General features: G+C 47.8%; 1 protein-coding gene and 2 pseudogenes across 3 annotated transcripts in view; 1 reads left to right on the top strand and 2 right to left on the bottom strand.

The window, feature by feature from the left end:
• SLC41A3 (solute carrier family 41 member 3) overlaps positions 1-13,548 on the bottom strand; it is a 65,484-nt gene that overhangs the window by 50,867 nt on the left and 1,069 nt on the right. For 2 of the 3 annotated variants that reach the window (XM_027098423.1, XM_027098424.1), the window contains exon 2: positions 4,889-5,175. In XM_027098423.1, coding sequence (XP_026954224.1) covers positions 4,889-5,143 — 255 coding nt within the window. In that variant the 5' untranslated portion in view covers positions 5,144-5,175. Of the gene's footprint in view, positions 1-4,888; positions 5,180-13,548 lie in introns of all 3 variants that reach the window. The other variant, XM_027098422.1, reaches the window with a different exon arrangement.
• On the bottom strand, positions 3,553-4,882 carry LOC113615707 (mitochondrial import receptor subunit TOM20 homolog pseudogene; annotated as a pseudogene).
• On the top strand, positions 5,605-8,199 carry LOC113615717 (heterogeneous nuclear ribonucleoprotein A1-like; annotated as a pseudogene).

Raw genomic sequence — 13,548 nt, 5'->3', positions numbered from 1 at the left:
CAGAGGCTGCTTAAGCTCTGAGCCCCGGAACAGCTAACTCCCTGGAGCAGAGACCACAGCATACAGTGTATGATCCATTGCCAGGTGGTGAAAGATCACAGAGGCTGAAGATAACACCGTTAAGGGAGGTGGGAGCAGCCCCACATCTATCATGGTTACGGACGCCTATGCCCTTTGACAGCAGCTCTACCTGCAGCAATCCATCCCACTCCTTCACCCAGACGTGTAAAGAACGTGGCACTGTCAGCAGTGCTGCTCTAAGTTGTTAAGGGCTGACTTGTGTGCCCCTCCCCAATCCCCAGCATCTCAGAATGGGACTGTATTTGGAGACAGGAAGCTGGAAGTGGGGGCGGGGGGGTGGCCCATATCCAATAGGCCCTTAATAGTCAGAGGAGACTCAGACAGACAGAGGAACGACCACGTGAGGACACGGGGAGGAGACGGCCGTCTACACGCCAAGGAGAGAGGCCCTGCTGATGCCTGGATCTCAGACATCCAGCCTCCTGGACAGGAGAATAAATGTCTGTTGTTTAAAGCACCCCATCTGCGGTACTATGTTACAGGAGCCCGAGCAAACTAACATAGTTGTGAAACTTAAACATCAGAGGAAAAAAGGTGAATAAACTCTGGTGTGTCTGCCTGATGGGATACTGAACGACCATTTAAAAAAAAAGGAAGCTCTTGGTACTTCCCTGGTGGTCCAGAATCCACTTTCCATTGCAGGGGACGCAGGTTCCATCCCTGGTCAGGGAACTAAGAACCCACATGCCGCAGAGCTTGTGGGCCTCAACTAGAGAGCCCACGCCCTCTGGAGCCCGCGTGCCACAACTAGAGAAAACCCGCACGCCACAACTAGACAGAAGCCCGTATGCTGCAACTAAGACCCAACACAGCCAAAAGTAAATAAAATAAAAAGAAAGAAATAAATCTTTTTTAAAAAAGGAAACTCTTAACATATTTACAAAGAATAGCCTCCGAGATACACTGTAAAGTGAAAAAAGCAGAACACACAACAGTTTGTATGTGCCATCACATGCGTAAAAGGGTGAGAGGAATGCAGAGGCAGACGAGAAGGTGCAGGTCCTGGCTGTCCTGGAGAAGCGAGAGCCTGGGGACAGGCAAGGAGCACGTCCTGTCCCTGTGCACATGCTGACCTTGCGGGCACGTGAATGCTTTACTTTTCCAGAAAAACAAATGTATTAAAAAAAAAGTGCAGCCTCTGGGCTCATGGAGTCTCATTCAACCGAGGAGGTAGAGGCAACGCCCCAGGAAGTGATGTTGGGGGCAGCGTCCCAGGAAAGGCTCCGAGGGACACAGGAGGGGGACGAGGAGGCCCAGGTGAGGCCGCGGAGCAGCAGAACCCACCCCTCGGACCATGACTTAAGCCAGCTGATCACGCTGTTCCATTCCCTCTGCCTACATGTGGCTTTCACGTGGGATGTGCCTCCCATCTGGCCGGGGAGAGGCTGGGGAGTTAGTCCCCAGGTAAGTTTCCTTGCACTTAAGGAGGAACCAGAACACGGTCTGCTTTTCTCCCTCTGGACACGACACGCCTCTAGGACAAAGCTGACCTGTGGAGGCTGACTAGCAGGATTTGGGAAGATGCCGGGTCCTCGGAAACATCGTTGGCTGGTGGTGACACCACTTTCCAACCCCAGAATCGCCCTATCCTGGAAACCTCGTTTTGGGAGATGACATATTTTCTTCCTACTTACCCCACTGTAAGTTGGGTTTTCTGGTACCTGTGGCTGCAACCATCCTGATACAGCCAGGTGAGCTCAGGATGTTCAGATGCATTTTAGGAGGTTGGGTTTTATCCCAGAGGCAGTAGGCAAGTGCACAGAGATTTAAAACTTGGGGAGAGCTGCATCGTGGGGCTGCTTGGCCGGGCCCTGCCCCCAGGCATGGGAAAGAAACACTAGAACAGGTATCTCTAATTCTTATCTGAGTTGCAGCTTTTGTGTAAGTTCTTAAACATCAGCACAGAACTACCTGTGATGGAGTATCGACGAGAATAAGAACGTCGGCCACAAACTCGGCCACAAACCCTCGTGGGCGAGGCCCAAGTCCAAGGCCCCGGCACCGCATGTCACAGCCCTCCCGGGAGCCCGACCTGGGCAGTTCTCCCTCAGCTCTGGTTTAAGAGGAGAAAACCAGGAACACAGGGCAGCCTGTGCCAGTGACAAAGGTCAGACGCAAACCCAGCTGGTTCTGCTCTGGAGTCTGGGCTCCAAGCCACACGGTGTTCTGTTACCTGCCGCTCGAAGCGCAACCTATAAACCAGCGTGTGCAGGGGACTCACATGTCTGTATATTTACAGACAAGTATGTACATGTATCAATCAATGTGTGTATAAATACGCACATGTACGTGACCTCCACACGCGTGTCCGTATGTAGCAGTGAGCACATGTGCGTGTGCAGGGGATACATGCTCAGTGGTGTTATACCGAACACACAATGAAACAGGCTTTTTGAAAATCGCGGCACAGAGAACAGACTTCAGGGAGACAGAGTCAGGAGGGTGGCGAGGAGGCTGGCGGCCTTCAGGTGGAAGAGGGAATTCTTGGCAGAGGTCTGCGGCATGTGAACTTCTGGCACGCGGAAGCCAGGTGCTCTGGAGGCTGCAGCGGTGTGACTCACCACCGGGTAAAGAAGGATATGGGGCTGCAGGGCACCAGGTCACTGGAGGAAGGAGAGGGCTGAGGCGTCTGGGGATCACAGAGACCAAACGGGGGCCTGGGGCTGGGTCACACCAGGGCAGGGACTCTGGCGTGACACATAGCCATGCTGGGGTCTGAGCAGGTCTGGGAGGAACCTGGAAGGGCAGCTGGCTGTCACCAGTGCTGTGACGCTACGAGGAACTGGACTGCATGGGCTGGAAGGGTCACTGAGGACCCCAGGTGGCAGGGGAGGGGCAGGCAGGTAGTGGAGTGAAGTGGGTGCAGACCGAGGGACGGTGGGGACCGTGGACACCGAGACGGCAGTGACCACTAACTGTGGCTGTGAGGGAATGTGGGTCCAATGTTGGAAGAGTTGCCAGATTTTCAAGGGAAAACAGGAACTTGAATTTTTATGTGACATCTCTTGATTTTTAAGTGCTGGTCTTAAAAATTTTAAAGCACCAGCCTTACAGCTGAGTGGCAGACTGGGACTCAAACCCTGACTGGTTCCAAATCAGTGAGGGGCAGGCCTAAGTTCCCTGGGCACGGAGTGCCCACAGCAAGAGGGGCAGAGGCTGCCGCTCCTCCCGGCTCACCATTCCAGACAGTCTGTGTTCTCAGCTCCTTGCCAACGAACAGCGACGACCTGGCCACTAATGGCTTCAAGTATTCTCAGGTACCATGCTCTTCCAGGGAGGACTTCTGCCGATCATGCTGATGAAGGAATGGGGCTTTTGATACTCAAAGAACAAGAAAGGGAGGGTGGGCTTCCCTGGTGGCGCAGTGGTTGAGAGTCCGCTGCTGATGCAGGGGACACGGGTTCGTGCCCTGGTCCGGGAAGATCCCACATGCCGCGGAGCAGCTGGGCCCATGAGCCATGGCCGCTGAGCCTGCGCGTCCGGAGCCTGTGCTCCGCAACGGGAGAGGCCACAACAGTGAGAGGCCCGCGTACCGCAAAAAAAAAAAAAAGAAAGGGATGGTACACTGGTAGCTTTGTTGTCTGATGGGTTACTCCCAGTTCCTCACGCCATGGGGCTCTGTTAGGGTGTAAATCAAGGGGCCTGCCTCCCCTCATAGGGCGACGACGAGAAGTCAAGCTGCCAGGCAGAGAATGTCACCCCTCAGGAAGCACTAACTGGAACAGGAGTGGACACTCGACAGCAGGGTCAATTTTTGGAGACTGATGTGGGTATTGACCAAGAAGTCTCTCTCCTCTTCTTTTTTTTTTAAAAAGATTTTAAAAATATTTTTTAATTGAGATGATTATGCTGACATTTGTTTCTCATTCCACATCATCTTCGGCCAAGCTCTGAGCACTTAACAATTCTCTAGTTGTTGGGAGCTTAGTCAGAAGCCTCTGGAACACTGGTGGAAGAGTTTGCTGCAACACTTGCAGTAACCGCTGTGGATGTCCACACACAGCAATTGCGTTTGTCAGATGGTCCACACCCTTCTCATATTCGCCTTGAGCTAGTAACTCTTTATTAAGCTGTATTTCTTTGAGGAAGAATTTCTGAATGGCTTCAGCATCTTTAAGGTCAGGTAGCTTGGAGAGTGCAGCTCTCTCCTTGGCAAGCTTCTGTTTCTTTCTTTGTTCTCGCAGCCTGTTCCTGAAGTTGGGGTCACTCTGCCTCTTGCAGTCGAAACAAATGCAGGACCTGCACACGTGGGCGGCAATGGCGCTGTTCTGGCCCTCCATCTCCTCTTCAATGAGGAGTGGGGTCGGCGGCGGTGGGGTCCGTGATGAAGCAGCTGGCCTAGAACCCTCTGAGCAGACTGCGCCGCTCTGTCCCGATGCCCACAGTGAGGGACGCGGAAAGCTTTTTTTTTTTTTTTTTTTTTTAAGAGCACACTTACAAAGGATTGACTGCCAAGGGCCACCCTCCCCTCTAAGTACAGAATCTTGCGTGAAAATGAAACAGAGCTGACAGATAAAGAGCCAGTAACCTGATACCATTTAAGTACCTGGATCGTGCCAGGCCTGAAATCCAGCCCCTCAGATATTTCAATTATATGAGCTAATAATTGTCTCTTAAAGCTTAACCTGGGTTAAAGTTAGTCTCTGACGTCAGTAACTAAAAGAATCTTGCCCAAATTTTAGAAAAATGGTATTTGAGAAGGTCCTGCCCCTTGTCCCCAAGCTGGACACAATGTGTACCTGCCTACTCCCTAGGCTGACACTAGACAGTACCCCACCCCCACCATCCCCATTTAGTCCCCTCTTACCTGGAAATAGTTCAAAAGGATGCCTGCCCCAGACAGTCCCAGGCCTGCAAACAGGAAGGGCACTGTCACCTGGAGGCCAATGGACAAGGTGGTCTCCCTGCTGAGCTCAGGCCCCAGGGGTTTAGGGGCCCCCCTTTGGCTCTCAGGGACACTCAGCAGTCCATCTTCCGAGGCTTCAAGGAGTCTTCCTGTGCTGAGGCCGTGCAGCAGGCCCAGCTCCTCTGGCCTCCGCTGTCGGGTCTCCGTCCCGTCCATCTGAGTACAGCTGAGCCCCTGGCAGCCTTAATCTGGGAGACATAAAGCAACAGGGGTTGTAGGGCAGAGTTCCTGACCCCCATGGGGCTGACAGCCTGTAGGTTTTCACACCCTTCTGTCCAGCAGAGGCTGCATCATTCTGTCTAATCCACAGCCCTTCCCTTGGAGCCTGCTCCACATGGCCTCCTGCAACCCGGATTTACAACAGTTTTTAATTTAATACACACATGTTTGGGGAGAGAGTACATACAGAAGTGAACATTAAATATATATGATGTCAGCAAAACTGGAGGTATTAGGACTTCTGAAAATTCTTTCCTCCATAAAAGCAACAAGAAAACTAAAACTGTCAGAATCTTCTTTTTCAGAACTATGGATATTAATCAAAGGCTTGCAGCAACATATTTCTTCAAGAAAAAATGCTGAATCTCAGCATAAACAGCCACAGAATGATGCCCACGATGTCTGTAATGTTTGAACTTGCCTTAGTCCCACCTCCTGCTCTCCAGCTCTGCAGCAGCCTTAAACACCAACTGCCTGGAAAGATGAGAATGGGCCAGAGCTTTCTCAAAGCCTCGTTCCCAAAGAACTGTCACTATTGGACATCAGGTAGCTCACCAGAAGACGCCAGCTGCAGACTCTGTATTTCACCTGACTTGTGGTTTGCTTCGTATAAAAAGCCTTTTCCCTCTTTGGCTGCCTGAGGCAGTAGATAATAGTTGGGGTTAACAACACACTAGCCAAAAAGCCTAAAAGGAAAAGCTGTGGAATGAGATGCCTACTTGGGTTTTGAAAAGGTCCCATACAATCGCAGGACACTAGAAGGCCACTGGCATTGGGCTGCTCAGGAAATACCCGAGGAGACCCAAGCTCTCACCTCTGACTCATCTGGTGGCTCAGTACAAGCAGGAAGTGAAGGCTAAGGTAGGGCTACCAACTGCCTGAGTGAGGGTTGAAGGGATGCCCTGACATGCACACAGGGCCCCTTTGGCAAGGACTGGGAGACCCGTCAGCACCAGGCATGGCGTTCAAGGAATTCTCCATCAATCGCTAAGCAGAGCCTTCAGTGCCACATACAATAGAGAAAACAGACTAAAGAATTAGTTCGGACAAGTCATGAAACAAACAACACCTACAGTAAGCAGCAATAACAAACGACCCTGAGAAGAAGAGGGGAGAATCTGATTTCCAGAGGTGCCACATTATTTTATTTTAAATGTCCAGACTAACTAGACAAAAGCTTTCAATCAGCTATTTAAAATACGTTCAGCCTTTCTGCTTGTGGACGCCGCCGAGTAGGCATCATTGACGTCTCCTCCCCCCTCCCCTGCCGTCACGTCTCAGTCAGAGTCACCCAAAGAGCCCGAACAGCTGCGGAAGCTCTTCATCGGAGGTTTGAGCTTTGAAATAACCGATGAGAGTCTGAGGAGCCATTGTGAGCAGCGGGGAGCGCTCACAGACTGTGTGGTAATGAGGGATCCAAACACCAAGCGCTCCAGAGGCTTCGGGTTTCTCACATATGCCACTGTGGAGGAGGTGGGTGCGGCCATGAGTGCAAGGCCACATGAGGTGGATGGAAGAGTTGTGGAACCAAAGAGGGCCGTCTCAAGAGAAGATTCTCAAAGACCTGGTGCCCACTTAACTGTGACAAAGATTTTTGTTGGTGGCATTAAAGAAGACACTGATGAACATCACCTAAGGGATTATTTTGAACAGTATGGGAAAATTGAAGTGATTGAAATCATGACTGATCAAGGCAATGGCAAAAAGAGAGGCTTTGCTTTCGTAACCTTTGATGACCATGACTCTGTAGACAAGATTGTCATTCAGAAATACCACACTGTGAATGGCCACAACTGTGAAGTAAGGAAAGCCCTATCTAAGCAAGAGATGGCTAGTGCCTCATCCAGCCAAAGAGGTGGAAGTGGTTCTGGAAACTTTGGTGGTGGTCGTGGAGGTGGTTTTGGTGGGAATGACAACTTTGGTCGTGGAGGAGACTTCAGTGGTCGAGGTGCCTTTGGTGGCAGCCACGGTGGTAGTGGATATGGTGGCAGTGGGGATGGCTATAATGGGTTTGGTAATGATGGAAGCAATTTTGGAGGTGGTGGAAGCTTCAATGATTTTGGCAGTTACAACAATCAATCTTAAAATTTTGGACCCATGAAAGGAGGAAACTTTGGAGGCAGAAGTTCTGGCCCCTAGGGTGGTGGAGGCCAATAGTTTGCCAAACCCCGAAACCAAGGTGGCTGTGGTGGTTCCAGCAGCAGCAGGAGCTATGGCAGTGGCAGAAGGTTTTGATTACTGCCAGGAAACAAAGCTTAGCAGGAGAGGAGAGCCAGAGAAGTGACAGGGAAGCTCCAGGCTACAACAGATCTGTGAGCTCAGCCAAGCACAGTGGTGGCAGGGCCTAGCTGCTACAAAGAAGACATGTTGTAGACAATACTCATGTGTATGGGCAAAAAAACTCGAGGACTGTATTTGTGACTAATCGTATAACAGGTTATTTTAGTTTCTGTTCCGTGGAAAGTGTAAAGCATTCCAACAAAGGGTTTTAATGTAGATTTTTTTTTTGAACCCATGCTGTTGATTGCTAAGTGTAATAGTCTGATCATGACGCTGAATAAATGTGTCTTTTTAAAATAAATAATAAATAAATAAATAAAATATGTTCAAAGAACTTAAGGAGCCATGTCTAAAGAAGGAAAGCATGACCCATCGTGTACAGGCATCCTCAGTAAGATTAACGGCTCTTTCTCATCAGACATCATGGAGCCAGAAGAAATCAAGAAGCCGTAACATGTTGAAAGCGCTGGAAGAGTTCTATGGGCAGCAAAATTATCCTTCAAAAATGAAGGTGAAATTGATTTCCCGATAAACGAAAGGAGAGAATTTGTCACTAGCACATCGGCCCTAGGGGAAATACCAAAGGGAGACTTTGAGGCTAAAATGAAAGGACCCAGAGAGCTGTTTGTCCACATGAAGAAATAAAGAGCATTAGCAAGGGTAACTAATAGGCATATTTTACAAAATAGTGTAAGCGTTATTTTTTTGTTAGTAACTCTTTTCTTGTATCTGATTTAAAGACAATTGCATAATGCAGTAGTTATAAATCAGTGTTGATGGGCACACAATGTAGAAGGACGCAACTTGTATGACAGTAAGGCCACAAAAGGGTGGGCATAGAGCTCTATACGAACAAAGTTTGTATATACTAGTAAATTAAGTTGCTACTGAGTTAAAAATAACTGTATTATATATATGTATCTTATAAATATCTCATATATAGAAATACAATGATAAAGGTTAGGGCACACTAGAAAATACATGAGATCTAGTACGAAAGAAGGCAGTAATGGAGAATAAAGGAACAGAAAGAACCGTAAGACATAGAAAACAAAGCACTCCAACCCAGCAACAGCAAAATACATATTATTATCAAGTACACATGGAACATTCTCCAGAATGGACCACACATCTGGGAGAAAACAAGTCTCAAATTTAAAAGGACTGAAATCATACGAAGTATGTTCTCCAACCACAATGGAATGAAATTAGAAACAAATAACAGAAGAAAATTTGGGAAATTACAAATATGTGCAAATTGAAAAACATGCTCAAATAACTGATGGGTCAAAGAAGAACACACAAAAGAAATCGGAAAATTATTTGAGAGAAATAAAAATACAACATACCAAAACTTATGGAATGCTGGGAAGACAGTGTTTAGAGGGAAATTTATATCTGTAAGTACCAATGTTAAAAAAGAAGAGCTCAAATAAATAATCTTTCAACTTAAGAAAAATAATGAAGAAGAGCAGAATCACCACCATCCCCCTGAAAAAATAGTAGGAAGTAGGAAGTAATAAAGATTAGAGTGATAATAAGTGGAACGAAGAATAGAAAAACAATAGGGAAAACCAACAAATACAAAGGTTGGGTCTCTGGGAAGATCGAAAAAATTGACAAACCTTTAGCTGACCAAGAAAAAAAGAGAAAAGAGTCAAATACTTAAGAGGGGACATTACTTCCAAACTTATAAATTTGAAAATAATTATGAGGGAATACTATGAACGACTGTATGCCAACAAATTAGAAAACCTAGATGAAATGGACAAATTCCTAGCAACGCCCAAACTAACTCAAGAAAAAAAAATTCTTTTTAACTAAAAGACCTATAACGAGACTGAATTAGTAATAAAAGTATTCTTATAAAGAAAAGTCCAAGGTCAGACGACTTCAGTAGTGAATATAAAGCATGCAGGTTGGAAAGGAAGAAGTAAAACTACCTCCATTTAGAGATGGCATGATCTTGTACACAGAAAATCCTAAAGGATACATACACACACACACACACACACACACAACTATTACAGCTAATCAACAAGTACAGCAAGGTTGTAGGATACAAAATTGATACAAAAAAGTTAAGTTTTATTTCTATACACTAGCGGTGAACAATCCAAAAATTAAGAAAACAGTAGTACCTGCAATATCATCAAAAAGCATAAAATACTTAAGAACACATTTCACAAAAGGAGTTTAAAACTTTTACCTTGAAAACTGCAAAACATTGTTGAAAGAAAGTTTTACAAAGCTAACAAATGGAAAGATATTCCATGTTGTTCATGTGTTGGAAGAGTGAACACTGTTAAGATGGCGGCACTCTTCAAACTGATGTACAGATTCAATGCAATCCCTGTCCAAATGCCAGTGGCCTACTTTGGAGAAAATGACATGATGATCCTGAAATTCATATGGAAATGCAAGGGACCCAGAATCCTCAACAAACTTGGAAGAAAGAACAAAGTTGGAGAACATGCACTTTAGCATTTCAAAACTTAACCATGAAGCTAGAGTGATCAAGACCATGTAGTCCTGGGGTAAGACTAGAAATACAGATCAATGAAACAGAATTGGGAGTCGGTAGACAAACCCGTGCATCTACAGTCAATTGATTTTCAACAAGGATGCCCACACTACTGAAGGTGGAAAGAACAGTCCTTTCAACAAATGGTGCTGAGACGACAGGACATCCACATGCACAGGAACGATTTTGGTTCCTTACCTCAAATCACGTACAAAAACTAACTCAGAACGGGTCAGAGACCTAACCTAAGAGCTAAAACTATAAAACACATAGAAAAAAACATAGGTGAAAACACAGTGACCTTGGATTAGGCTTCAGTTCCTTAGATGTGACATCTCAAGTATAGGCAACCAAAGAAAAATTAGGTAAAAGTGACTTCATCAAAATTTCAAAGTTTTATATTTCAGAGAACACTATCAAGAAAGTAAAAAGACAACCCGCAAAATGAGAGAGGATATGTGCCAATCATATATCTGATTAGGATCTAGTTTCCAGAATATAAAAAGAACACTTACAACTCAACAATAAACCCAATTTAAACATTGGCAAGGGAGTTGAATGGACATTTCTCCAAAGAAGATACACAATGGCCAATAAGCAAGCACATTAAAAGATGCTCAACGTTAGTTGTTTGGAAAATGCAAATCAAAACCACATTAAGATACCACTTAGCATAATGTTTTCAAGGTTCTTCCATGTGGTTGCCCGAATCAGTACTGCACTCCTTTTTACAGCTAAGTAACATTCCATCCTGTGGCTGGACCACATATTCTTTATCCTCTCCTCCAGGTGATGGACATCTGGGCTGTTTCTACTTTGGGCTGTTAGGAATAATGCTGCTCTGAACATTCTTATGCAAGTCTCTGTGGACATGGGTTTTCTGTTCTACGGAACTGTACGTTTTAAAGGGTGAATTTTGGGTATGTGATTTATATCTCAATAAAAAGTATGAATCATTTGTGGAATAAGGGCAAGAAAAAGAACACTCCCAGCCTCCGCAGACTCTCTGAAATAACCACTCCCCGCCAGAATAGTGCTAACTCGAGACACGATCACACCTCAGCTTGTTCTATTTCTCCTTCACTTTTACCAACTATGACTACAGCGCTAAACAACAGATGGTCCTCTCCCTTTACTCTTTTTTTTGGGTGGGGGCGGGGGCTGCACCACGCATGGCTTGTGGGATCTTAATTCCCCGACCAGGTATTGATCCCACGCCCTCAGCAGTGAATTCCTGACAGTCACCTCTCTTACCCACGACTTGTTACCTGAGGTCAACCATGGTCCAAAAGTAATGGGAAATTCCAGAAATAAGTTCTAAATTGCGTGCTGTTCTAAGCAGTGGGACGAAAGCTCGCACTGTTCAGCTCTGTTCTGCTGGGCACGTGGATCATCTCTTTGTCTGGCATATCCACCCGCTGGCCACTCACTTAGCAGCTTTGTAGGTTACCAGATCCACTGCCATGGTATTACAGCACTTGTGTTCAAGTCACCCTCATTTTACTTAATAACGGCCCCCAAGCACAAGCGTAGTCATGCTGTGCCTAATTTATAAATTAAACTTCATCACAGGTATGTATATACAGGGAGAAGCAGAGTAGATGCAGGGTTCAGCACAACCGTGGTTTCAGGCATCCACAGGGGGTCTTGGGACGTATCCCCCGTGGGTAAGGGGGGGATCCCACAGTAGTGTTTTGGTCACTTTGCAATTTAGATCAGTAAGATCACACTCCATTTATTCTTTTCATGTCTTGTTTCTTTCACTGGACATTATACTTCTGAGATTCAGCCACACTGCTGAATCTGCTTCATTTTGTTACATAGAAAGCAACCGCGTGAATATACCACAATCCATTCACCTGTTCTACGCTTGAGGGACCATCCAACTTACTTTCCTTTCCAAAATAAAAACTTGATTGCTTTTATTACACAAGTAACGTGTTCATGAGAAATAAGATTTACACAATACAAAAAGGTATAAATAAATTTAATTCCTCAACGTTACTGCTCCAAGATCACTAACGCGAAGTCTAGTGTATATCCTTCCAATGCACACATACACATATATATACACAGTGTACACATACACATATCCTTCCAATGTACACATACACATATACACAATGTACACATGTATATATACACAATGTACACATAAACACACACTCTCACACTCATACTGTATTTTTTTTTAATCAGTGTTCTAGATCCGGGGTGGTTTTAAATATGAAATGTATACACCTTTCCACCTCTCTCTTCAGTAGAGATGCCTTTATGCCTTCTCCTGTCATCCTCGATAGCTGACCCCAGACGGCTTCAGGTGAGGAATGAGGTGGTGGGCTTACTGCACCCAGCTGCTGGTAAACTTTTTTCCCAGAGGATTTCTAGCTTCAGGAAGAGCAGGGGCACGTGGCTACCTGTTTAACACGCAGCCCCTCCCCAGGGGCAGCAGAGGAGGTGCTGGGCAGAAGAGGGGTGCGCTGGGCACAATGCATGGAGGCAAAGGGGAGCCCCTCGTCTCCAGCCTGCAGAACTGTGGCCGGGGCAAGCTCTGCTTGGCTCAAAGAGGCAGCAAACCACTTAAGTCTGGGAGTTACTCATTCCCACCTGCCCTGCACCTCCTGCCAAGCAGCCCAGGGCCGCCCGCTGGTCGGCCCACCCGCAGGGACCGCCCTCACTGGGGACCCAAGCCCTGGTCCTTCATGGGGGCTGGAACCCGCTTCCACCCCGCCGCGGGCTTCTGGCCCTCCGCCTCTAAGCCCGACCCCTTCCTTTAAACTCCTGCCACACCCTCGGCGATGCTGGTGATCTGACCCAGGACGCCCCGTCGGGCCGCGGCGCAGAGGCGGTAGCGGAGGGGGAGGGGGTCCAGGCCTGCCCCACGGAGCAGCGCCCGTGCTCAAAGCCGCCGGCGGCCTCTCGGGTCCCCACTCCGCATTCCTCGTGGAACCCACAGGAGGCAGGACGCGGGGCACAACAGGGTTACGGGCCCAGGGCTTCAGGGCCGTGTCCCTCATCTTCAAAAATAACGACCGCACCTTCATGACTTGTGGGGCGATTCTTTGCCTCCCTAATCTTCACCAGACCCCAGGATGGCCCGGCCAGTACTGCCCCGCTGCCCCCGACCACGGCGGACAGGGCCAGAGAGGCGGCCCCCTGCCCCAGGCCCAGCTCAGCTGCTCAAGGACGCCACCTGCAAGGTGTCCTCACTCAGTTTCCCCCCTCAACCTCTGCAGGGTCGTCTGCTGGGAAAGGAACCTGCTCTAGGATGTGCCTCAAAAACAAGCTCCCTGACCTCAAGCTACCCGCTAGCTCTCAGCCCACCTCCCTCCCACCCTCAGGACACAACCACAGACACACGTCGCTCTGCGCTCCGCACCAACGGCCCCTCCGTGCAAGCGCCTGAGCCAGGCCGGCGGTGACCAGCCTGGCTCCAGCAGGACCCCCAAGCCCAGCACCCACTCCACCCAGCCCCCACGCCTCACCCCACACGCCTCACCCCCCACACGCGCCTCAGCCCCCACACGCGCCTCGCCCC

Source organism: Aethalodelphis obliquidens, unplaced genomic scaffold (assembly GCF_003676395.1).
Source record: "Aethalodelphis obliquidens isolate GAN/ISIS:26980383/991018 unplaced genomic scaffold, ASM367639v1 scaffold123, whole genome shotgun sequence".
NCBI lineage: Eukaryota > Metazoa > Chordata > Mammalia > Artiodactyla > Delphinidae > Aethalodelphis > Aethalodelphis obliquidens.
This window is presented reverse-complemented; position numbering and strand designations above follow the sequence as displayed.